The 27,068-nt window shown below is 42.6% G+C and overlaps 2 protein-coding genes across 2 annotated transcripts in view; both read right to left on the bottom strand.

Annotated features, from left to right (window-relative positions):
* Positions 1 to 13,188, bottom strand: part of GABBR2 (gamma-aminobutyric acid type B receptor subunit 2) — a 492,905-nt gene extending 479,717 nt beyond the window's left edge. The window contains exon 1 of the mRNA XM_068671237.1: positions 12,447 to 13,188. Within this exon, the coding sequence (XP_068527338.1) occupies positions 12,447 to 12,761 (315 nt within the window). The 5' untranslated portion in view covers positions 12,762 to 13,188. The remainder of the gene's footprint in view (positions 1 to 12,446) is intronic.
* A 6,781-nt stretch (positions 13,189 to 19,969) lies between these two features.
* GALNT12 (polypeptide N-acetylgalactosaminyltransferase 12) overlaps positions 19,970 to 27,068 on the bottom strand; it is a 47,586-nt gene continuing 40,487 nt past the window's right edge. Inside the window, exons 9-10 of the mRNA XM_068671235.1 lie at positions 24,411 to 24,566; positions 19,970 to 21,744 (exon numbers count right to left, since the gene is read on the bottom strand). Coding sequence (XP_068527336.1) covers positions 21,607 to 21,744; positions 24,411 to 24,566 — 294 coding nt within the window. The 3' untranslated portion in view covers positions 19,970 to 21,606. The remainder of the gene's footprint in view (positions 21,745 to 24,410; positions 24,567 to 27,068) is intronic.

Raw genomic sequence — 27,068 nt, 5'->3', positions numbered from 1 at the left:
TCATATACCCCCAAGTGCAAAAGCTGCGTTAGCTCAAAGCGATATATCCCGTGCCTGGTTCTGCTTTTCTCAAAAACACCCTTTTTTCATTAAGATCAGTGAAAGTTTTGAGCGTGCACAGAATTCAGGTCTGTCTCTCCCATGCACATTCACCTAGCTTTGGACAGGCATTTCACATGCCGTCTTAGCTGGCTAAGTACTTTCATCACTCTATTTGCAGCTTTCCGGGTAATAATGCAGGCCATGGAATGAAGCGTGTGCTGTGTACGCAGGAATGAAAAGAGAGCAGTGCTGCCAGAGAAAATCTTTGCTGCAGGATAACCTAAACTCACCAGGAGAGAAGGGAACAGATACATGACCACCACAACACGGGAGATCCAGCAGTCGCACACAGCAGCCACATCTCCCCATCCCACCCATGCCCAGAAAGACCCCACACTTACTGGGATGCTGGCACAGGCAAGGGGGGGAATGCAAGCACCAAGCCCACAGATGGGGAGGGGAGGAACATCTGGCCTGAGAGATGCTTGTTTATCCAAGGAGAAAAAAGCTCCGATTTTCTGGGCAGTCTCATTATACACACAGCTGAATAGCAAATTGTTTTGCCATCTTGTGGAAATGCAAGATTTCAAAAGAAATGCCCTGTGCCAAGCTGGGATGGAAACCCAAAACCTCAAAGGTTTTCATGACTCAATAATCTGAAAGAAAAACAAATGGAAGGGCTCATAGGCAGAAGTTTGATTTGATACAAATCAAATTTGAAATAATATGTTCAGAGCCTGGCAATTTATTTCATGAATAGTTGACATTTCAAAACAAAGTACTAGCTTGATGCAGAAAGTAAGGTTTTTTTATTTTAAATTTTCAAAACACAGTGTTTCAAAACATTTTCAGGTCAATAAATTCTTTTGAAACTGACATACAACCAAAAAGCTTCAAGAGAAAAACTCCCAGTGAAGTCTAATTATAAGCATTCTAATTTATAATTACAATCTATAAACTGTTTGACATAAGGGCAGGGAAATACACAGATAAATAAAAGCAAAAAGAGCAAAATAATATTGAATAAAGAGGCAATAAATGTCTGCCTTGGGCCCAGGGACTAGCCCCAAGCAGGAGATACGCTCAATTTATTGCTAACTGTCCGCAGTGTCTCTTCTGCCAGCTCACTCGTGCAACTGGGTGGGCAAGAAAGGAGCCCAGCCAATTATTATTATTGCTCTCCATGAATTCTCAGGCACAAACACAAGGTGACATGGCAATACCCGATGTACATCCCTCGCTCGTCTTCATCACCACTGCCTATAGCCACGAGGCTGTACTGAGCCCTTCGTGTGGGGAAGGAAATACTGCTGTTCTTCCTGTGCAAGGCAATGTCCAAATGAAATGCAGCAGGGTCAGAATTCATTAGGGGAATCCCCTAGACAGAAATTTAGCATATTAGCTGGGCACAAGACTAAGTAGGAGGCACACTCTGGAAGTGCAGTCCTACATAGCAATAATTTAATGCCATGGCTTGATTGGTATTTTCTATTCCTTATTCTTATGAATCCATAACATGATTATTGAAAATATATCTTTTAAGCATTTTTTTAAACTCAGGATGAAATTCTTCCCTGAGCAGAGGGCCAATGTAGGCCAAGATGTTGCTTAAATCCCATTTAATACCTTTCTTAGAGGCTTAAATAGGATTTTGTTGGTGAATAGTCTTTGGACCAGCCTCCCTTACCAGCATTATTTCAATATTGACTACACCAGGGGAGAGGAAGGGAGGAAAGCAGGACACTTAGGCTGCCAAACCTCAACAGTTAAGGTGCTCTGAACTGCTCTCCTCCTATGCCTAAAAGCTTTTCACCAACTCAGCAGGGAACATGGGGCTGCATGAGGTCTCGGCTTTGGCTCATATTTAGGCAACAAAAAAATGTGGTTTGAATATCCTCTTCTGTGTTCAAAATGTGAATCTGCTGGCACACCTTGTTCAACCCCTGTCGCCCCTGCTGATGGATTTAAATTCATGAGAGAGAAATGGTGTATCAGAGGCTATGAAGCCATTTTCAGCAACATATGGATGGACATAAATTTTAAGAGCATGCATTTTAGGGAGCATCACCTCGCTTTATATGTATGTAAGTGGCTTCAATCTAGATGAGTGTTTTTTTGTTTTGTTTTGTTTTGTTTTTTTCTCCTTGTGCTACATTTGGGCCTCCTTAGCAATGCTGCATTTAACCCATAACTGGCGAAGGAACCAACAAGATAATGGACAAGTGCAGCCTCATGTTACTTGCTTCCTTATAATTTGCTTCCTGAGAGAAGCACTTAGCTCTCTAACCAGATGAATATTTCTTATACAGTTTTCTTATACAGTATTCTTATTGCTAATTAATCCCATGATATTTGATGAAACATGTCCATATGTTTTCATTTTGATGAAATAACTAACCATATTTGCCATATATATGATTGATCATACAGATATCATTTTCAGTCTCAGAATAACATCTCCCAAGGTTTAATACCTATAAAAGCACATTTTAATGTCCTTGTCATACCTTTGAGAAAATTTAATTAAGAAACTATCTTTAACACCCTCAGAATATGCTATGAAACATAGCAATTGTGAAATGCTGATCTGCTAAATCAATTAAATGCATCTTGCATGCAGTTCTCAAATTTGAAGCTGATTTTTCACAATTATTTGAAATGCTAATCATTTTAAAATTTGATTTCAGTGTCAGAAAATTAAGGCCATTTCATTTTACACCTTGCCTTCCCTGCTATTCTGGGGGACTTTACCAAAGGTAGATACTTGTTCTTCAGCACAGTAAGGACCACTTTTTTCAAGAGCTAGCTTAAAGCCTTAGGACACAACTGGTGACTAGATGACTCACTGTTGGCATCTCCATTGTGACATCTGCACAGACAAGCTGAGTAATTTTCAGAGAGGGAAACTGTAGGAGGAAACCATGCCCCCTTGTAGGAGCACAGTCCCTGAGAACTTAAAAAAATAATAATAAAAAAAATAGCATAAATGCCTTGCCTATAGCCAATGTATTTCAAAGGCAAAAGGGGAAATCTTTTATGTGTTGCCTTTTTTACCACATTATCCTCTGTCTTTATAGCATTTTAAACTGAGTTCTCGATCTCCTGATCAGTATTTCTGAACCATAAATCAGTGTAAGAATTATTGGTTCCTGTAAAAGGTTGACTGTACACTACGTTAACTGCATTTAAAGCTGGCTATATATTCAAGCTATATGTCACCTCATTCCTCCCACACAAAACTTCATCCCTCCTGAGTAACACCCATTAACATTTATAGGATATTCTAATCCCAGTCTCAAATGTTAGTTTTTTCAAAGTAGGTTATCATTCACCCCTCTTGTCCCCTGTGTCTCCCATCTTGCTGCTTAATCGCTCAGTGTAATTAGAGTACGGAGCATTCACATATCCCGAGAAACCTCAGTAATGCATTGGAATCCATTATGATTTATTTTGGATGGCAATTCCTGTTCTCACATCAAGACCAAGCCTCCACCTGTGCCAAGAGCAGCTCCAATATCGAGGCACCATTATCTGCTCTAGCGTGTCTCAGCTTTTCAAGTAGCCGGCTGTTTAGCTAGAGCTATTTACCTCCCACAGCGTTACTCGAATGATCAGGGTATCTGCTTTCTGCTACCCAACCAGGACTGACCAAATTGGCTTGTAGCTAGCCAGATTTCCTCTGAAGGAGGCAAATGAAAATTGTTTGTGCCGCAAACCATAGTGTCTTGCTTCTCCCGTGTAGCCTGAAAATCTCAGCTCAGCTCCTTTTCCCCTTCCCCAGCATTGCGGCACACAGATCAGATTCATTTCCTTCGTGCTCAACAGCAGGCTTGAAGAAAAGAGATAATATTACTAGTATATACCGCATCAGTGAGATTATTCTTCAAGTAATCCATCAAATTCTAGTGGTAGCACTTTGAGAATGAAGATGACAAACTGTAAAAGCTTCAGAAGAAAGCCACAGGAGTACACAAAAGGCTGAAAAAAAAAACGAGGCAGCTCCGTCTATCTAGTTTAATGCTCAGGGGGGCCTTAATCTGTACCTTGCTGTATAATAATATAGAATGGAAAAATGATTTCTAGTAATACCAAAGTTTTGAACTCACTGGTCAAGGAAAACCTTTTCTCTACCCTTCAGTTAACTGTCCCCTTTAAATGAGATAACCTTTGCCAAGGTCAAGTGAGCCAGTTCCATAGGCAGCAAAAATCTGGTGGGTATGTGTTACTTACCAAAATGGCTGTTTTTTAAAAAATGTCTGATTTTTAAAAATACCTGTACCTTGCATTGTACATTTTCTCTACAATCTTTGAGATGAAATAATCTAATCCTGAAGGATATTTAACTCCAATAATATTGACATCAATCCTGAAAGGAGCTGTATCCCAAAGGCTGAACAAAACTAGCATTTTATTTCACCAGGCAATCTGAAAGTTTAAAGCCAGGAACTATGAATGCCTTTGTTCTTAATTAAATGTGGCAATTCTAGCTCTCTTTCTCATAGAAGCACATTGCATTTTCATAGGTGGGCTGGCGTGTTAAAGTGCTGAGCATCCCACTGATGTTGACAGGAACTGAAAATCACTCTGTGCTTTTGGAAAGCAAATCTTCAGTTCAGTTCAGGGACCTAACTTGAAACTTAAAAAGAAAAAAAAAAAGAAAAAAAAAAAAGTGATCTGGAGCTGATACCATCAGCATTCTCTACAAGAAGAAATTATGAGAGGAGGGAAGCCTGTCTAAGTTTAAAGATCTGGAATGTAAAATGTCTTTATATTGCTTTCTTTATGTAGCGGTAGCTATTACTATTTAATTTATTTTACTATATCACATAAAGTCTTCCTGCCACCAGTACATCCCTCCAGACTAGATTGTCACCAACATCATGGAATTCAGTCCTGCCTACAATTTTTAGAAAGGGAGAAAGTGGAAGAGAAAAAAAGAAGAAGCGGGCTCTCCCTCAGTCAACCTCCAGTAAATTATTGATACTCTGAGCTCTCCAAATTCACAGAGGTGAGGGGAAAGCAAAATTCAAGGTGCTTTTATAGAACTTACAAGAGATATGAAAGAGCCCAGAGCTTAATGTTTTTATACTATACATGTATATTGAAGTATTTCTATATGATGCTGTTAAGATACACAGGAATGAATGTCTGAAAATCACAATGCTTGAAAAACATTACGGGCTATATTATTTACCATACTAAGTGTTAATCTCTCAAAAGCTGTCACTTTATATTGAATAACAATTGTAAAGAAAGATATGTGTTCTTTGCTAGAAAAACATTAAATTACCCGGGAAAGCAGGAGCAGTAAACAGTGGAAAGGAAGTTAATTAACAACCCAAAAGGGGCCTCTTACTACTTTTCCCTGGAGGTTTTGGATGTAAAATGGTTACTTGGACACCTATTGTGTGTCTGTATCTTTGTGTAATTCTGGAGGTCATTGAAGCTGCAGCAGAGATTGAGGCCAGTCTTAGATAAGGGGTATCAAAATCAAAATGCATAGCTGCTTGAAGGAAACAGATCGAACAAATATCTTCTTTTAAAGACATGTGCTAGTGATTCTTTAATCAAAAGAAAGGAAAAAAAAAGTTTCTGAAAATAACCTAGATAACATCATCAGCTCCTCCAGTGGCAATAGTGGCAAAATGGCCTTTACATCCGCAGAAAGGCAGATGATCAGCAGAGTGTAAGCTGGAAATAGCAACACACCTTTAAGGGGATTTCATGCAAATCACAGAGAAGAGTTTTGTGGGGAGGATTTGGGGAAACCTGAAGACATGATGGGAGGGCTTGCTCATGCTAGCTTATAGTGGAACAGGCAGAGATCCCCAGGTGAAATATATGGCCTATATCGTAATTGCTGGCTAATCCTAATGGTCCTCTGATCTTAGAACACGTTAATTATTTAAGAGAAGTACCATGGCCATAGCAGGAAACCTAAGTTTTCTAATCCTATCCCTCACTTTGCTCACTTTCAAGCAATTAGTCCATTATCTGGGCCTTCATGTCTCAGGAGTCTCAGTAAAACAATTTGGACAGCCCTGCTAAATTAGCCCTTATATTCTAAGATCTTTGTGACTTATTTTCAGATGGATATTTACCTTTAATCTGTTAGCTTTCATTTTCACACTCGGGAATACTTATTTGGAAAATGCTATGGATAAAATTGTCAGAGCTGAAGTCTTATGATAATGAAAAGCTAACGACATGGAAATTGGACATCAATCACTGACTTGGCGATGAGATTACACGGTTATTCCAACAGGAGAAAAAAAAATAAATCTGAAAGAACAGAATTTGGTGTTTGCCGTTTCCATGCAGCAGGCAGGATAAAACAGCCCCCAAATCCAGCAGATGTTACCCATAGCAAAATCCTCCACAAAAAGAGGCACCCCTGGCTAGCAGAAAAGGCTCTGTCATCCCTCAAGCATAAGCAGCATGGCAAGGGGAAACACCGTGTGACTGGAGATATATTTCAGCTATTCTTAGGGGCACTTTGTTTAAGTCAGAGTGATATTGTGGCTGAACCAGCTTGCTTCAGGAGTCAGGCTACCGGTATATAAATGCCAGAACCGGGGGACAAGGAAAGAACTAAAAATATCATTTCTAGCTCGGGTAGACCCACAAATCAGACAACAATGTGACTGGCTCCTCAAAGGCTTCAGGCTTAGTTCCATGATCTCTAGCACAAAAACAAATTAAAAAAAAAAAAAAAAAAAAAAGTGATGTATCTGTACTGCACCTTTCTCTGCTTGAAATGGAGCTCTGGTAATGTATGGGGCTGCCAGATACCAACACACATCTCCGCAGGACTTAGTCACATCAGTGCTGACCGACCTCAGTGTACTTCTCCGCTTGCCCCAGCTGCTCCCAAAAGTTAGCTGAGCCACACTGGATCACAGTTGTTTTCCTCTCTTCCACCATTTGTCACCTGAGCCAGAATTCTGTATGTAATGGCTCAAACCTTCCTAAGAAAAAATCTTCCTCTCTGTGGTGGCAATGGCCTCCGCTTGAGTGTCATGAAAGAATTGTTTGGTTCCCAGCTTCTGCAGTTTCCTCAAATGTATTGCTGTTCTGCTATATGCCATGAAAATTTCCATAAAGCAATTAAATTCAAAGCAAAGAACAAGGCTCAGGACACAAAAGCATACATCGCTGTGCTTACATCAATAATGTGAGCTGCTGATCTGATGCCTGATTGGAGATGCCTTGACATGTGATGCTATTTGTTGTCTTCTCAAATAGTTGCATGTGTTCAATTAAAACATATTACACTACAACTTTTGATGTGAATGCCATTAAATGTCTGTCTTCTAGCTCCTTCCTCTCCCTTTTCCTACCACAAATATTTTCTTCACAGTTATCGCCAAGATGTTACACCCCATCTTTTCCACAAACCTGAGTAATTTGCTTCAGCTGGTAACCATTTCAGAGGATAGGGTCTTCCCCCTCTTTCTGCAAATGTAAAAGGAAACTCCTTCCTGGATTTACTAAAAAATAACTTTTCCATGCTGACAGAGTGTGTTTGGCATTTGAAGCAAAAGATCCCATAACAGTGTGTTTTGCAGTGTGCATAGGATAAGTTATAGATGAAATTGCAAGACATATGCCAGAAAAAATGATACATTGGCTTTAATCTCTTTGCAGAGATATTTAGAGGATATACATTCTGCAGGTCTGAGATCCACACCCAGAGGAGTGGGTGCCGTGAATACATGATTTCTCTCCTCTCCCCACCCACATCTTAGCATCAGTGGAAAAGCCAGCATAGAATTAACATAAACGCTTAACTTTTAGATGATTCCCTCCAAGTTTATAAAACTCAAAGGCAAAAAGAGGTTATATGCCTCAAGTGGAGCCATATTGCATGGAAGTCAGAGGGGGTGCTGTCTGTTTTATAATATACATTCATTTTATAATATACAAATGCCTTTGACAACACAAGTGTGTCGTCAGCTTAATGTCTAAACTCTTTGCATATATCAGAAAGCATTAAGTACTTGGTGATATTTAAAGGTAAGAAATTACCCCTCTACTTCAACCAGGCAGAAGCTCATCTGATGATCCAGGAACAAGTATCCTGGCTTGGCTCTGATGTACCATGCTTCCCTGCACAAATCCAGCGGCTGTCTCCAACCTGTGCCCCCTGAGACGGAGAGCCTAGCCAGCACACCATGCCCATTTCTCTCAGGGGACCTGTTCGTGCTCCATTCTCTTGGGGCAGAGCTGGCCAGATGGCAGCCAGGAGATGCTTGTCCTGCTCTGAGGACAACCCCTGACCAGCCTCTGAGGACCAACCCCTGAACCAGCTCCCTCTCTTCCATGCTCCTGGGAGGATCCCTTATTTTGCACCACTGACACAAACCATCTCTGCTGTTTCTAGAATATGTTCACTGTCCTTCATATGTTACTGATTCTAGTTTGCAGAAACAAGACATGAGTAGACCTTGCCATCACCAGTCATGACTGGACTTTCTGCAAAAAAATGCCTTTATTTGAATGCCAAAGGCCTTTTTTAATGTAGATTAGCTGGTAGGAGTAACCCAGACCGGTGTATAGACATACAACTTTCTTAAACCTAAAGGGGGGGGTTGCTGAAGAACACTGAGATTTTCTAAGTAAATTGAGGAAAATAAAGAGCATATTTATAGCATACCTAGATTGTAACTTCTTGTCAGGTAAATTAGGCAGGGCACTTTCTATTTAATTACAGAATAGAAGAAGGCAAATATGTATTAAATGTCAAGAAGTACACATTTCCCTTATAAGATTTTGTGGAGTCCTGTGTATGTTTCCGAGCCCACCCTTCTATGCCAGCTTGCTCTTTAAAGGTATTAGAGTATGTTATTATTATATAAAGATGAGATTACATCAGGATTACTACAAGTTATTTGCAGTTATTAGAGAAAATGAAATAATCTCACCACCATAACATGAGTTTTCTTCTCTCTTTGTGATAATATACCCCACTTAGTTCTGGAAGATTTTTTTTTTCAGCTAGTCAAGACTCCCTTTGATCTTCCCAAACAAATGACAGACTCCTAACCTGCATTCACAGCTTTAGATTCAAAACAAATTCAGCCTCTCTGTGACACATTTGCAGCATCAATCCTAAAAGAAGTCAGGAAATATATTCCATATTCAAGGGAAGATGTCCAGATGCGGAAGGGCAGATATCCAACTTCCATTAAAGCCCTTGTCTTCTTCCACTATGCCTCTTCCTCTACTTTCTGCATGGTCAGTTTTTGCCTGATGCAAATTAAATACTGTTGAAATTCATAACGTTCTCTATTAGACTGCTTAGCTCCTTATTTTAGGGTTATTGTGCTTTTTTTCCTCCAACAGATGTGTGCCAGGATGCTTAAGTAATTATCATCTTTCCTGATTTACATGAAGTTGAGAACTGCATCAAGCATGTATAGAGCTTATTTCACTGCTCTACAATGGATTTATTTGCATTTTCAGCAAACTGATGTTACAATCACAGGGACAGGAAAAAAGAAGAAATATCACAGTTATTGATCCAACATCATAAACTACCAAGTGCCCTTTATTTCTAGGACCTGGTCCAAAGGCCATTGGGATCAGTGAATTATTGCCTTTACTTTCAATGGGCTTTGGATAAGACTCCTTACAGATGATCACTCTTGTTTCTAAAATAACCTAATTATGGCACTATGTCCAAGAGTCTCATCTCGAGTTTGCTCCTGATCTCATTGAAATGAACTCCGGGACTACCTTAAGTCACTAACATAGACTGGCCTTTGCAAACACCTATACCCGAGCTGTATTTTATTCACCGAACCTAGGCAGGAAGGTCCAAACAAATAAAGATGTGCCCATGGGCTAGCGAAAGGGGGTTCACTGACCTGGATCAGGGTCACACACCAAACACATTTAACGATCAACAACAGCACTCAAGCCAGCAGCCTCTGCATTTGCATGTACTTTCTGTGACCCGTGGTTAGATTTTGTGTCAAAGGTACAATTCATAGAATCACAACTGGTTGAGAGGTAGATAAAGGACTGTAAGGAACTATATGCTTAATTCAGCTTAAACGTGTTGATAAACACCAAGGCTGCTGCTTGTGTGCTCAAAGGGCAGAGAGTTCATGTACTGAGAAAACAACAGCCCAACTTAGAAAGCCCACTGCAATTCTTCAGATGGTTGGTCAGAAAGCAAGGGCATTCTTATGCTCCATTGCACAAGTCAGAGATATCAAGCAAACAACGTTCACTTCAACTTTGCCAGAAAACTACATAAATGATAATAAAAAGTATCCAATTCATTCATTTCCGTAGTATTTCTACAATTATTTTTCATGCCCTTTTTATTAAAGTATTATGCAAATCTGCCACACAAACATCAGTTCGTAGCAGTGGGTGATTTTGGAACTCTGTGAGGGAGTTTCTGAATCACTGCCATACATTTCCGAAGCACTACAGACATATTACAATTATTTTCTCCAGCCGTTCAAAAACCCCGGGTGCTCAAGGTATCACACTCTCTTTTCAAGAGCTGACAATGTCACGAGCATCTGCAAAGTCCTGAAAGGGAGAACGTCTCCCCGGTCTGTGATTATGTAAGGACAAGGATCCAGGCCCGTCAGGCGGATCTATTTATTGGCAACCTCAGGAAAGAGGCTGAGCACCAAGTGGGTGCAAGGAGCGCTCTACCCTTCTGCTTCCCGTAAGTGCCCAGAAGAAATAAGATAATGTCTGAACGGAGTGAAAAAGTTTGCACTGCCACTACATATTTAATGGCTATTCCAGCCATTAGCCTGCTCCGTTTTGGTGCAGTCAATCTAGCGCTCCTTAGGAACGCTAAGTTATTTACTTGTCACTGTTAAGCATGCAATAATGATCCAACTGCTCTCCAAATATATATGTTCACCCGACTTAGCATTCCATAACCATCCATTTATTAATTGCTTTAAAAGCATTCAAGGCTACCCAGCGAGCTGGCAACATGATCCTGATTCTTTATGTCCCTAGAGTACAAAACAGTAAAAAAAATGCAGTTTTTTAAGAAACTGATACTCATTCCAGAACAAATAGGGCATGCTTTCTTTTTCTGAATATTTTAGTGTCAAGTACCTTCTTCAGAACCCCAAATCTGTATTAACAACTTCAAAATGTTTGGACTGCAATAAAGCGCGGCACCTTATTGATTACAGCGTTTCTGGATGAAGAGGGAAGATGTTGCCGAGGAAGAATCTGCTTCCCCTGCATGTGTTATTTCTGTAACAATTCCATCCAAGGGATGGAGCTAAATAGAATAATGTAATGAAAACAGGATTAGGAGAACTGTGATTTTTTTTTTTCCCCAGCCAGTGCCTCACTTTATGAAACAGGTAATGTCATTCAGAAAATCCCCCATAATTCTTTTCATTATGATTGCAGAGTTCCCCGGGATTCATTTTTTAAGGACACAAACGACTCCTCGGGGCTGATCCTGCCTGTATTCCCGTTGGGCACAACGAAACACGGTGGCACCACGCTTCCTCCTGAACGACATCTCCAGCGATGCTGCCCTCCGCGCCTCTCTCTGCCCCAAGGTACCTGAAGCTGTACCCCGACAAACCAAGCGCTGCCACCCCAAAACGAGCGATTTGCCTGAGGTTTTGGGGGACGGGGACCCTGCCACGGCGCAGCGCATCCCGACAGAGCCGCGCTCCCCTCGGCTTCCCAGAGCCGGAGAGGAGAAGAGACGGGGGCTGCCTTAAATGTCACCCGGGAGGGTTTAGGGTTTTTTTCTTTCTTTTTTTTTTTCAGCATCCCCTCGCTCTGCCGGGGGTTGTGCTGGAAAGGGAGCTGCGGCGATCCACGCGAGGCGAGTGCCATCTTCAGGAGGGGCCCGAGCCTCTCTCAGCCAGCGCACGGCTCCCGAAGTTGTGACCCGAACCCATCGCGGCTGGCTCCTGGGGGGGGGCTGCCTCCGGGACCCAACTTCGCCGAGCATCCTCGGGGAAAGGGGGGAGAGAAAGCTCGGGGTTTAGCCCAGCCGGGCCGGGCCGGGCCGGGGGCAGCGCTCCGGGGCCGGGCAGAGGCACCGCAGATTTAACTCTTTCCTCCGAGCTCCTCCACCCGGCCCCGGGGGGCTCCCGGAGCATTGGGGATCCCCCCCCACCTTAGGAGCCCTGCCTCCAGCCCGGGCTGCAGGAACGACTCCATCCCGGTTTTCCCCCCTAAAAAAATAAACCCGGCAAGGGAAGCGGCCGGCGTGCATCTGTTGCTGGGGGGCTGGCAGGCGGGTGTCCGGGCACCTCGGGGGGGTGTCAGGGGAGCCTCTCAGGATAGGGCCCGCCGGCCGGCCGGGCATCCCTCTCCCCCCAGCCCCGGCCCCCCCGTGTCCGCGCTGCCCTTGCGCCCGCAGCGCCCCGGCCCTGGGCGTCGGTCCCTACCTCCGTGTCGTAGAGGCGCAGGTCCAAGAAATAGGGGTTGAGCAGGGACTCGTTGCGGATCTGATCCATGGCCAGCTGCACGGCGGGCAGCACCCCCCGGCCGATCTTGCTCTTCTGGTCCTCCTCGGACTGGCTGAGGGGCATCAAGCCCATGATGGAGATCGGCGTGGTGGCGTTGGGGGGCAGCCCGGCAGCCCCCCGGGAGCTGCCCCGCGGCCAGCCCCAGCCCGGCGGAGCCCAGCCCAGGCACAGGAGCAGCAGGAGCATGGCAGGGTTGGAGGTGGCAGCGGCCGGTCTCCGCGGAGAGGGATGCATGCTGCTGGATGGGGGGGAGGAGGAGGAGGAGGAGAAGGAGGAGGAGGAGGATGAGGAGGAGGGCTGAGCGTCGGGAGGGAGCCGAGCCCCTCTCAGCCCGGGCGCATCCCCCGGCGGCAGGAGCCGAGGCGGGAGGAAAAGAAACGCCTCTCTGCTTCCCCGGGAGCCTCGGGGTCTCCTCTCTTCACCCCCCCACCCCCCCCCCCCTCCCCTGGCAATAATCCTTCTGGCAATGGCGCCTACTCCTTCCCAGGTCTGCCAGCTGCAACCACCAGGAGCGAGAAATAAATAAATAACCCCCCCAAACACACGCACACACGCACTCCCCACCGCCCTCTTCCTCCTCTCCCCGGCGGCAGCAGCAGGGGAGCGGGACCTGCCTCTGCCTCCCGGCTGCTCTTCCTCATCCTCCCCCCCCCCTCCAAAAAAAAAGCCTTCTTCTCCGCTCCGGGAGGAGGAACGGCACCTCTCAGGCGCAGGGGAGGGGGGCCCTCACTGCACACCTCCCTCCTCCCCAAGGAGAAAAAAAAAAATAGGATGAGGATGCTCCGGCAGAAAACACCGAAGGGGAAAAAGCCCCCCCCCTCCAAAACGCCAGAGGAGGAGGAGGGAGGGGAGCGGTGCCGAGCCGGGGCGGGGGGGGGGGTTTAGTGCCGCATTCCCGGGGGGCAGAGGGACGGGATGCGGGGCCGGACCCCCCCGCCCCAAACCCGGGAAAAACGGGGTGCGGGGGCAGAGCACAGCGGCCCCGGGGGGGGGACCTGGCCTCGGTCGCGAGTGGGAGCGGGGAGGGGGCTCGGCGGCCGCTGCCCACCCGTGGGGGTGCGGGGTGAAGGCGCAGACCCCGGGGCCGCCCCGGTTTCCCCCCCGCCGCAGCCCCCCCGGCACGCAAACGCGCTCCCACTCCGGCTTGGCACCTCCGCTGGCACACACACACACACACACACAGAGCCTGGGCCATGGCAACTCTGCAGCACGCTGGGGAGTTGGGCGTTTTGAAAAAAAAAAAAAATCCCGGATTTTTATTTTTTTTTATTATTGTTATATTTTTATATTACTGTTTTTCTTCTCCCCGCAGAATTCACCGTTTCCCAGAGCCTGGCTCTGTCCGTGTCTGTTTTTCCTGCACCTGCAGCTTGCGGCTGCCAGCAATGCACAGAAGAAACAGGAGGTTCCTGAGGGGACACAGGGCTGCCACATCCCTGCCTGGGGGTCAGGAGCCCCCTGCACCCAACGAGCCCCTCCATGAAGTCACCAAGGCCTGCGGGGCACCCCCACGCTGCCCACCCCTGCCTGTGTCCTGCCAGAGCCCTCACCGGCCCTGCTCTGGTTTGCAGCCTGCTGAGAAGACTGTGGGCCTAAAGCCTGTGCTTGTAACCCCATAACACGCCCAGCCTTGCGGCCTTTCCCTCAGGATGCTGCCCAATGACAGTGACTAGAGGACATCGGCACTAAAAGGTCTGCCACCTCTCCTGATACATTATTTCAGTCATTAACACGCACATCAGATTGGTTAATAACCTTATTCCAGGTTCCAAGCACCTGCTCTCGTCGTGCCTGTATCAAATTAAGCAGACATAGCATCACTGATCGTCCCTCACACCCATAACCTAAGCTTAATAACTGCACCTCACTTTTGTACTGAATTTCACCTCAGGAATTGCCCTTGGAGGCATTTCCAAGGCACCTCTGCCTTTTCTGCTCCATGTAGGAACAGCTGCCTGCCCTGGGCCACCCGTAGCAGCCTCAGTCCTGTGGGAAGCAGCCCCCAGAGGCAGGAGAGCCAAGCTGTCCGCAGGGGCTGCCTCCCTGTGGAGAAATCCACAGCCCAGTTTTGAATCACTTCTGCCAAAAAGCATGAGCTACTCTTTTGCTCCCCTGTGGCTGACCCGGCCTTGCGATAAAGCCAAATGTGCACTCGTTATTTGTGCATGTGGCCTGCCCCCAATTTGTCACCTGCAAACTTACAGTAAGCTGCCTCCTTCCAGAAAACTGGTTATCACAACACCAACAGCTCTTCCTAGGATCCCAACAGGAGCAGAGGCCATATTGATTTTGCATAATTTTATTTTTAATCAGAATTTCATATGCTAAACAACATTTTGCCATTCTCAGCCGTATCCACTGTAGGTCCCGAGTTTGTTCATCAAAACCCATTTCACGTAAAACCATTCCTCACTGCTTGTATCCCACATCATTCTGTGATTTTCTCCAGTTCTTGGCCACAAGGGCTACAGCTACTTGGATCACTTTGGTTATCATTCTGCAATATTGGCACTCTGTTAACACGCGCGCTCGCACTGTCTCTGGAACGCTATCAGCTTTCTGAGTTTTATTTCAAAATCAATCTCCTAGTTATAGGGAACTCAGCCTTTTTGTAAGAAAGCTCGAGTCCAAGCTATATGGTGCGACAGAATTAATACCTCGGATATTAGCAGCAGCTGCTCGACGTCTGTCTTGGTTATTGATACAGCAGCAACCCTTTGTTATTTTGGGAATCGGATGCATCTCCTAGCTTCTCTCCAGCCACAGGCCACAAACAGCGCAGAGCATGGAAGCCTGAGCCCAGCCACTGGTGGTGCCCATGCGGCCACAGGGAAGCCAGATGCTGCGGATGCAGGTCAAAGAAACACACCTGGGAAGTGCTGCCATGCAGTGAGTTATTGCTTACCGTGGAGCACAAAACCAGCTCCAAAAGCAGGCCTAGGAAGCCAAAATTTACCCTTGTTTGCTGGGAAACTCAAGGCAGCCCTTTTGGGGGCACTCTCTGATGATGCCTTCCCCTTTTCTGGATACTCGTCAGGAGATCCTACCCCACCCTGGGGTGACCTTCACCTGCATGCACATTTCTGTTTTGTACACCACCACCTTCAGTCAAACGAGTCCCAGCTCCTGCACCTGAACTGCAGAAGTCTGGGTATTGCTGGGTGTCATTTATATCAACCAAAGAGAAGCATCAAGTTAGAGCATCAAATAAGGTGGTACTTCTGACATTGATGTGTTTGTTGTTGTCTTCTCTGACAGTAAAACAGGGAAGCTCGTACTTCATGGTGTGAAGATAGAGTAATAAATGTTTAGGAAGCACTAAGACACTGCAACATTCAAGTTTCATGTTGAAAAAGCTGAGAAAATAACCTTTATTTTTCAGGCAGGGGACTTAATATAGGGAAGTAAATAAAGTCATACATTGAACAATGAGGATTAAGCAAAATAAGCCTCTTCAAATCCTGCCTGTATACTCAGCGAGGAATTGAAAAGACATTTTTTGTATTTTTTTTTTTTTAAAGGAAACAATGCAAGAAATAGTTTATGATCATGTAATTACAGACAATACTGTAATGTAGATGCACTGAAGCTATGTTTAGCTTAACAAAGAACTTCATTTTTGACACTTTCAGAGACTGCATTTGCAATCCCATCAACATTTTTCATATAATACACATATAAGTTTAAATATGCTAGATATATAGAATTATCTTTTAGTAAATCCTCTTCTTTCCTGCTATCAGCACTCAGAATTTTGTCCTTTCATACTATCCTGTGCTTATACATAACAGACAAGCAGGTAGTACCTCATTTTAACTAAAAGGCCTAAAGGAGAATTGCACCATACCTATTTTTAAAAATTATGTCAGACACATCCTCCTGCCCAGCTATCTATTTTTTTCCCCTAGACATCCCCAGAATGTTTTGCTACAATAAAATCAGTGAAGTGCATCCCCTAGGATGGAATCCTCTAAAGCAGCACAAGTTGTTTATATGCAATGCAAAAATGCTTTCTATTTTTATTTGGTGGTCTATACCAGACACCCTCTGTATCTGCTTATTCCTTTTTGGCTAAAATATCAGGTTGTAAGAACTGTAAACCCATCTCTCTTTGCCTAAAAAACAAATGTAATTTTCTTCTTTGGCATGTTACCCAGTCACTACAGCATTTTGGTCATGTGAACCCTTCAACTACATGCCAGTAAACAACAGTTCTTTCAAATACTTTCATGATAAAGATAATTTCCACTTTTTTTCTAGTTATTATCAAGCCTTCTCACAGAGTATACAGAGTTAACAGTTTTTGTTCTTTATGTATTCCCTAAATCTGCTCATCACACAGCACCTAATTCACGCATTTCAGGCCCAAATATCTGCACTGCTATTACTCCCTCGATCACTTTCCTTTCAGCTGCAAGTTAAATCCCTTCAGAGGATGTGTAAGTCCAAGAAATCCAGAAGGCTGCTTTTCCCTTGCCACCAAGAAACTGTCTCTGCTGCAAGTCCTCTCCCATGCCAGGAGACGGCCCAACACTGCACGCAACGTGTCACACCACCCATCAGACCACTGACTCACTCCCCGTGTCTTGCATCTTCTTTCCTCTTGCTTGTGGAGTTAGGAAAAAAACACAGAGAAGGTCCTGACCTGGTTTAGTCTCCAGCCCCCTTGGAAATCCTGGAAGCCTTTAAAAGTCTGTCATCTACAGCCACGTCAGTCCTGCCAGCGCTGACGAGGATTGGTGTAACCAGGCTTTGCCTCTTTATATAAATGTCAGTGAGTAATGGATCGAAAAAAATAGCCTGAAAACTGTCGATCTAGGCATAGCAATTTTAGTACCACATGGACATACACAATTGTTTTCCTATGTAAATGGGAAGTGGAAGAACACTGCAATGCTCTAATTCAAACTCCAGTGGTTGGAGCCAAGCACTAGCAACCTGGCAGAACCACGGGAGCTCTGCTGTCGATCTCTTCTCCCTCCCAAGGACTTCTCCACCTACATCTGCTAACTTGCTAGCACAGTCATGAGTTTGCCTTCCTCGTGAGCTTCTATAGTGTTCTCACACACTGCCAAAAAATCCTACAGTTTTAACTGTACACAGACAGCTGAGAGATCCTAACCCTACCGTCTCTCTAGACATCTTGATTGCTGTCATTCTGTCAAGGTATCAGAACAAAGCTCAACTTCAAATTAATCTGCCAAGACAGCCAAATGAAATTACAACATCAGATTTTGAATTACCAGCAGTATCGCTGTGTATCTGCCGGTGTTTCCAGACGTAAGAAACAGGAGCACGATTCCATCAGTGTTACCAACAGGAATTTCTCCGTCAAATAGATCTTATCACTTCCTATAAATATAGCAAAAAATTGAACACAGCTTAAATCTTTGTTTCAGCAGAGCTAGCAAGAAATACTGCTTCCAATCCATGTTGACCTATGTGCATACAATGACAACTGCTGTTCCAGAGTGATTGTGCAAGCTGCAACAATCCTCCATCATAAAGGTTCAGCCAATACTGTGCATACAGAGGTTTTAGTGGTTTATTTTATTTCTTAGAAAGAAGGTTTATGTCCTGTCTTTTCTTGAAGGAAAAAATCCAGTAAGGTCTTGGCCATGTCAAAGACCCACAATGCTTAAATGAAAGAACTATGGAAGAATAAAAGAAAAACATACATAATTCAAAACAAACAAACAAAACACCAGCAAAAATACTTACCTGAAGAGTTCAAAAACGTATAATAAAGAATTGGGTAGCAGAGTGCATTTAGTATCACCAGGTATTTTGTTTTAAGAGTTAAAAAAAAATCTTTGCATATTTATATTCCTCTCACAAGGTGCATCTAGAACAGAATATTGGGATAGTATTTTGCACAGTTCAGTTTTCTGAAATACTTCTGGTTTAATCTTTTGTGCCTCCGCTGTACCAAATATGACCCATCTCTAGGGATGTCCAGGGAACACCAGAAAAAAAAGAGAAGGGAAGAAACCTGGGAGAACACATCAAGCTGATCCCTTATATCAAAAAAATGGCAGTAGACATCAGAGAGGTTGTATTTACTGCTAGACAATGAAGAAGGAATTAAAATCCATTTGGAAGACAGATTTCTATGTATCAATCTTCAAATTGTATACAGAAACCGCCTGCTGGGATGATACATTCTTGGCGTAACTTGACTAGCTCATCTTTATTTTGTATTATTTATTTATTTTTTTTTTAACAACTTGATAGTACAAAATGAAAGAAAAACACTTGAGCTTTCCTTGCTTGCAGTGCCAGTATCCCATTATTTTAATATAAGTTTATCAATAAGCTTGAATTGTATGTTTTGCTTTAATGGGTGCTTCACAACATTAGTGGCAAAGACAAAAAAAAGCATGTCTTTAAACATAAAAGATGAGTACTAAGAAATGGGGGAGCTACTGCCTGATGTTTTAGACAAAGTGGAAACTCCTCATCTCTCTTTTTCAAAAAGAGCCTTAGGAGGCCAGAACCAGATGGAGTGCGAATTTGTGACTAAGTCCTCCAATTTTTCTGGTTCTCTGAGGCATCCAGTGCCTTCTTTACTGAGAAACCCCAAGTCTACAGTGTGTTCCTCAGCAGATGGCCCCAACCTCCTGCAGGAGGAAGTTTGAAAACGAGCATTGTGAATCAGACACTCGATCGATTCCTTCATCCTCCAAACCTGAAGCCAGACATTAATACAATTCCTTTGAGTTGACAAGAAGGAAAGTATCAAGGAGAAAAGCAGTAGGTGGACTAAAGGGCCAACAACATACATGGAGCAAGCTGGTGATGTTACTACGTTCAGTATCTGCTTCTGAACTAAACATAAGCATGTTTTTCTAGCAAATATTTAACCCAGGCTAGCAGGTTTGCTGGTGCAGGAGAAAACAGCTCAGTTGCATACAACTAGAAGCCCAGAACATCAGTACTTCCCTCCAAAAAAATGCAGAGTAGCAAGATGTACAGAAAACAATTTCCAATTACTAGATTTCATTTGCATATGAACACCTGCTGATAAAATCTGGAAGTCTCAAAACTAAGAAAACCTCATTGACCTTGAAGGTCAATGAGAGTTTTGTCTACAAGTGTAATTGCTGGGCTTTCATTAACTTATTAATGTAATGCAATCAACAGTCACGAAGGCAAAACAGAAATGAACAGAAAAACCTTGCTGTGTTGGAGGAGTTCTAACAGCTCTCTCATGCAGACACCCAGCTTTGATTTGTGGCTCCACAAACTGAACACAGTTGCTGCTAGCAGGTGAACAAAAGCACTAATGAGTTCAGTAATGGGAACTTGAGAGAGCATAAAATAAAGCTGTCTTCTACCAAGTGCTGCAGGGATCAGAGCCTAAGAGATCAGAGAGAGGGTTAAAAGAAAACCACTGACCATATGAAAAAAAAAAAAGAGTTATAAAGACAGTTGCCACTCTATCGAGTCACAAAATATTTTATTAGTTCTAACATCAGTTTCATCAGTCCAACCCACAGAGACAGATCTTTGAAGGTCTTCAAAAAACATTCCATCTACAGGGTTTTAGACAGATCTTGGAAGAACCTCCATAGGCATCCTCTACAGGCAGAAACCCTCCCCCCACACCCTAATCATATAAATAGATATGCCAAAATGACATGAGTTTATGAAAATTCAAAGAAAGGTCTGTACATTTCATGTAGAAAACAAGAACAAAGACAAATAATGGAAGAAATCTAAAACTAACCAGAACAGATGCCAAGACTTCTGGGGGAAAAAAGGTTGTAATCTTCATGCTTCTATACATAAAATATACCTCCAGCTGACATAAGGACACCTTCCTCATGAGCTGAAACTCTTTTAATCAACATTTTAATGATAATGGTCAATGACCAAATATATAGATATACTTACTCCTTGTCTGAATGGGTAAAGCAGACCCTACAACACCACAGCTGAAAACATCTTGTACTGGTGCAAATTAAACCCTGTGTTTTCAATAGGACTGTATGCGTTACCATAAACAAGTTATCAGAAAAGGAGTTCCCAGACAAAATGCAAGTTATATCTAAAGACCTCTTTTTTTTGAATTAATAGCAGCTGCATATCCTATCAATTACTTGTCAAGCATTTTTTTTTATTTACCCATTCATTTTAAAAAGCCATTTACACAATTACAAATTAATTAAAATATTAATTTCTTAGATTTTTTTTTTCTGTAATTTTAAATTTGAAACAAACCTCTTACGTCAAAAGAATTATTGCTAGGTCTGATCTTACAGGTTGAAAATCCACATAATGTTAAAGTAAGTTGTGCAGTCTAGCTGCACAGCTAGATCCATTTATATCTAAACAGAGCATCACCTTTAAATGTTGTTGCCTTAATTAATAAAGATGAGAAAATCCCCATTTTCCTCCAAAATCAGACTTAAGCATGATCAGAATCTAATCAAGTGCCATGAGGAATTGAAATTGTCTCAACATTTAACGTATAGTATTGTCAAGCATGTGCAATCTGTATGCTTCTCGATTGTTATTTGTGCAAAAACATGCAGACCTTCTCAGCCTTCATGTGCAAACCCACAGTCTTCAGTGAGGGGTCTGTTATAGACACTCAGGGTCAGAATCTGGCCTACATTTACCCTCTTGGTATTAAAAAGACAAGGAGAATTATTAACCAGCATCTGTTAAAAGGCACAACTGCAGAATGCTTTAGTAGAAAAATAAACATTTTAGTTACTGGCAGATAACATTAGTGCAATTATTTTGACTGCCTTTCACACAGTAGATTAAAAAATATATTGTCACTTGTGAAAAAGGATCTAAGACACTTCAAAAACAGTTATGTAGCTGCCAAATACAGGGAACCGAAGAGGAGCAGATTCTGTGGCATGATACAGCCACAGTACTTACTTCACGTAGCTCTCGATGCTTAGTGCCTTTTAATGCTCCAGAAAACAAAATTCAATGCTTGTAAACTAATTACACTTCTTTTCATACAAAAATATATCACTTATGTAATTTTCAAAAGGCTGACTATCTGCTGACTAGGAAGAGAACATTTTCATATTCAGCTATATACTAGATGACATCTGGATCAACTTCTTTCTTTGAAGAACCATTTTTGGTATTCTGAATCGGTACACGGTCGTAATACTGGTGCTGGATTACCATTGTAAGAGTTCGACTCTGCTTGTAAGCACTTCTGGGTTTGTACATGAAACAAAGTACCATCCTGCAAAAGAGAGAAATAATTTTTGCTTTTTGGGTCTTAAAAATTACAAACACACCACTGTATTTTAAAAGTAACAGAAAGCACTCATAATAAATATCACTCAATACCTTCTCATGAGCTATGCAGTGAATCCAAAACGCCTAACTTGAGAATCTCTAAAACTTTACCAAAAGGCCCCACTTCTAAACTTAATTTGTGTCTTGACATTTAAGTCTGTAAAGGATAAGCTCGCTCAGCTCCCTTTCATTCCCTTTTGTTACTGCATCAGAATATAGGCAGAGAAAACCAAAGCCAAATACATGCATTACCTAAATTCACCAACTTACTGCATACTTTGCAAGTAAAATTTGAATGTCAGTTAATTGTATACGCTGGATATATTTTTGGCATAAAGAAAACTGCCCTTTCTTTAGAGGATATATTTCTGGTAGAAAAGGCAAAAATTTCTAAGCGTACCTCTTGCCCGCTAATCTCTGTGCAGTCAGCTTGCTTTGCTTGAGGGGAGCACATCTGCCTCATTAGGTGTAAGGTCTGATTGGCCCCAACAGTCAGGTTCCCCAAAGAACATTATTTGAGCCCTCAGGCCTTCCTATTATGGCGCTCTCCAAAAACATTTTTATCTCCAGTTCCTATAGCTTGCTCCAATCTGGGTGCACTGTCAACTAAGAGAGTCGCAAGAAGGCGGCGTACCCAACTTTGGAGAACAGCCGTGCTCCCAGGGCCTTTCTTGGCCCAGGTGACATCTCCACACCTATTCCCAAAGCCTCTGACAGCTTTGAAAGAAAAATGCCAACAGCCTGCTTAGGAGTGTAAGCCTGACTCCTCTGAAAGTCTGCTGTTCAGGCATCAGGAATGTTGCACAAACGGCACCTTGCACCACAGCCTCTGACAGCCAGTGGTGCGTGCTTGCTCACGGGTTTGCTCACAGGCTTAGCTGCTGAATGACTTTCCTGTTTCCATCTGTGATTAACTCAAATTTTTGAGTGGACTAATCTATATCTGCCTCACTTGCTTTTGACTTGGTGCCAGGAAGAACTTAATTCTGGCCAGGCAGCTGGGAAGGCTGTTCAAATCTTTGATGATGCTCCGTCTCTGTTACTTTTGTAAGGACAACTTTGCTAGTGCCTGACACTTCTCTACACAGAGCAAGAGAAATGCAGTACTGATACCTGTCCCTCTACTTGCCTTGAAACATGGGAAACAGTGATTCTGATCAAATGTACCAGAAGAAGAGGAATCAGTGCAGAGCAGCAGATTCAAATCACACAGAAGAAGAAAGCGGTCATGAGAAAGAAAGAGGATTTAGCATCTGAAACTTAAGGAATTATTTTATAAGTTAATGGCTAGGAATGCAGTGGAAACAGATGTATTCCAAGATTGTGTTTTCTTAGTCATTCCCTGACATGACTAAGTTCATTCAAAATATGTCATCTCAGGGATTAACACATATGACCTTGAAAAACTTTATGAAGTCAACATTAAAAATGAAACATCATTTCTCAAGCCTGCCTTTTAAATATTTTGTTTTACTCAGTAGTATCACTGTGAGCTTCAGCATAGACTAGATTCAGTGGACAGACAGTAGTTTTCACATTTTTCTTTAGAATTTACTCTGCCACCCATCACCGGGGGTATTATCTGGGCATGAACTTGTCAGCTGTGAAGCCTGTAGAATTTAGATGCGTTATGTAGATACATTATGTAAATATACCATTTTGATATATTATGTGACCTTTTCCCTTAGCCAAATAATAACGCCCCAGAAGCTGTCCAAGGCCACCATTTTTCATGCAATTTATTTTCTCTGAGGCATTCAGGAACTATTCAGAGATTAAAACCTACTAAACATGAGGTTTTCTAATATCACGTTATGTTTATTAATATACTCCGTACTTTGCAGTATTTCTCCTCTTTGGGAACTGGCATTAAGGTGGAAGAAGAGAAGTATAGATTTGCTGAGTCCCCACAGCCAGTAAGATGTGTTCATGGTACAGACAGAAGGTAGCTTTTGATGGGTCATCAAGTTATGCAACTTGCATCACATCGCTCTGAGAAGCACAGAGGGGACTTCTCGTGCTCACGAGGAGGGTCAAGACAGATTGTTTGCAGAAGGGGTGGTGAAAATACTGGAAAGTAAGAGATGTCAATGAAAGGAGAGCAAAACTAGGCCATCCACAAGACTGGCTAGGGAAGGGGTACGGAAGCACTTCGGTTCTCAGGGTAAGACAGTACGAGCAGGATGTGAGGAAGAACCGAGAAGTCCACTGAAAGCACTGGGAAGTACTGAAAGCACAGGACAAAGAGATGTCTCAACTTTCTTGATTCCTCTGGGGTTAAAGGGTGCTTTCTTTCCTCGTCTTTCTGCTCTTTTATGACTGAGATATTCTTTATCTGCATTCTGCTGCTACCCTGTTCTAAGTTTAGATATTAAAAGCCAAGACAGTCATAAATCTCTAGGAACAATATTCTATCTAAATACAATCCCACTCCAGACACAGGAGTATTTGTGGCCTGCATAATTTGTAGGCAGTAAAATAGAAAGAAAACAAATAAACCAACAAAACAAACAACCATTTTTATCCCATCCCCTCCCCCCCAAAATCAACAATTTTTCTTCCACTCCCTCCTCCCAGAAAACAAACCTAAAACCAAATGGGCACACTTACCTCTCTGAAAACAAACTTCTGGTTTTCAGGAATGTCAGAAGTATTTTCTTTACACAAGTTCATTGTCAAATAGTCAGTCCCTGTGTCAACTGCTGCACAGGCTTCTGGCTGTCGCGTGTTGTAGCGTATTTCATTACGGGATGTGTACTCAAAAAACTACAAATGCAAGAGAAGAAACAGGGGACAACAGTAATTTCATATAAGCAAGTGTTTATATGGAAAACATATTAAGGTACTATAATTAAGTTCACATATTAAAGTTGCTGTTGTGGAGAGAAATTCTGCCAAAAATATTCAAGGAGCCTTCACTGTTGTTCTTTGTTTACTATTTTATAGAAAATCAATCTCACCACAGCACTGATTTACTCTGGTACCACTTAAAACACATGAAATGCTGAATAAATGCACTGGAAAACAGACACTTCAACTTTAACTAATAACTTGCAAACTTTGATTGTAATATTTTACTTTCACATTCTCACCCACCTTTAAAAGCAGGACAGGAACCAGTTTATACCCTGACATTATACCTTCTTAATTCAGCTGTCACAAAAATAATGTTACTTTTAATTAAGAAGCTGCTCACTGGACAGTTCAAGTGCAGTTTGGTCAAGGTTCATTTCTGGTTACAAAGAACTCAGGATGCATGGTGATAAGCATTTTATTATATGACATTTTAAGATATTCAGAGCAAATCAGCTACAGATGCCTTTAAACATGAGAAGAACTTTAATAAAGACAATTTATGGCCTTTGCTTATTGTACAATATTCTACAGAGATGTTCTGAACGTGCCCTAAAACACAGGCTTCTGCAGCAATTATGGTTGAAACCTTCCTTAAAATTTTTGTATTTATCATGGACAGTTGCCAAATTTTGGACTTCATTAAAGGGGATAGCAGAGTATGAGAGTTGTTTGTATTTAGCATGCTTGTAAATAATTCAGATGACTATAGTGCACGGATGTGTGTTTAGAACTGATTTAGATTATACTCAGTAGGGCAGACAAGAGGTTTATGCACATCAGAAAATTGCTTGTTTCCAATAGTATAGCTACATTAGTGGAAAGCAATAAAAGGATGAGGGGGAGAAGGGATCCTCTTTTGTTTTGCTTATCCCCTGGAGAAAGAGATTGTAAAAAGAGTGGTGTGAAGGGGGCTATAACAATTTAGAAACATATATACTTGAACTTACCACCGAACCATCCTTAATAACCAGAAGATAACTAGCCTTGAAAGAGAAACTGGAAAGACACTTTTCATGTAAATATGATTACATGATTACCAAGTCTGCAAACATCCAGTTCCAGGTGCCAGAGCTCCGATTTAGACTAAACTGGTGGTACCCATTTAAAGAAATCTCCTATGGAGGAACTTCTCTCCTGAGATGGCAGTTGCAGCTGTACACAAGCAAATGCTGCCCACTGCTTGCAGAGCTTCATGGCTGTTTTGGGGGTAGTAATGGAAGAGATCCCCCTGCACTAACATTTTCACCATCATTCGTATATAGCAAGCCACAAATAAAAGTGTTTTGAAAAGGAACTTCAAGCTTGAAATCTACCACCTGGCACTGCATCCAGGAGATTTTGACTTCCCCTTGAAAAATATTGCTCGGACCTACTCCTATGACCTAAACTGTTTTATAACATTTGATAATGATGACACGTTTCTGGCATAACGCAGAAGTCAAATGTGATAACATCGACCTGATGTTTTATTTTCTACCCCAACAAGCATGGTTGCTCTCTATCCTTTAAGGACTATTACACAAGCTTGGTATCTGATTAGCACATGAAGATCCTGCTTCTTCAGGCACCACAATGAGCAAATGGCATTGAACATTAGTGAAAGCCTGCAAGCTGCTGATCATACCAGATATACCAGGAGTAGATGGTGCAGCTACTAGGGCAGAGCAATTCTTACTATTCTATCTTTCCTGAGTAACATCTCAAGGTCTTGCATCAGATTTTGGAAGAAAAAAGCTAATAAAATGGTTAATTGCTGGGTAACATTAAGGATTGGGGTTATATTATTAACAACCAAGTACATGTGTTTCCCTGCCTAATGATTATACAGTTCTTTACCCTACCTATACTGCTTCAAACGGAATAAATTCTTCTGGCTTCAGGCTTTTTCAAGCTCCAGTAACACATCAGGTAAATCTCTTCCTCCTCAAAAGGAAGAGGACTTTTTTAATTCTCTTTCCTTGGTCTGCACGTTCTATGAAGGGAAAAGCAACATTTTCAAATTAATCTGTGGCCCAGTAACTAGTGGCCTTACTGCATCTCTTTCCTTCAGAGAGCTGGTTTAGAATGGTTTGGGCTGGAAAGGACCGTAAAAAAACATTCAGTTCCACCGTCCCCACCACAGGCAAGGATGCCACCCACTAGGCCGGGCTGCTTAAAGTCCCATCCAACCTGGCCTTGGATACTTTGGGGCATCCACCACCTTTCCGGGCAACCTGTTCCAGTGCCTCACCATCCTCATAGTGAAGAATTTCTTACTCGTATCTAACCTAAACCTACCCTTTTTTAGTTTAAAAGTGTTACACCCTGTCCTTAGGCCTTACTTGATGAGGCCTTCTACCATGTGCCTGCCACTACTGGGAAATCTGCAGGATGTGCCTCAGCTTCATCTGGGCATGTTGGTACAAGGGATGG

This window comes from Anas acuta, chromosome 2 (assembly GCF_963932015.1).
Source record: "Anas acuta chromosome 2, bAnaAcu1.1, whole genome shotgun sequence".
Taxonomy (NCBI): Eukaryota; Metazoa; Chordata; class Aves; order Anseriformes; family Anatidae; genus Anas; species Anas acuta.
The sequence above is the reverse complement of the archived record's forward strand: the minus strand, read 5'-3'. Positions and strand labels throughout refer to the sequence as shown.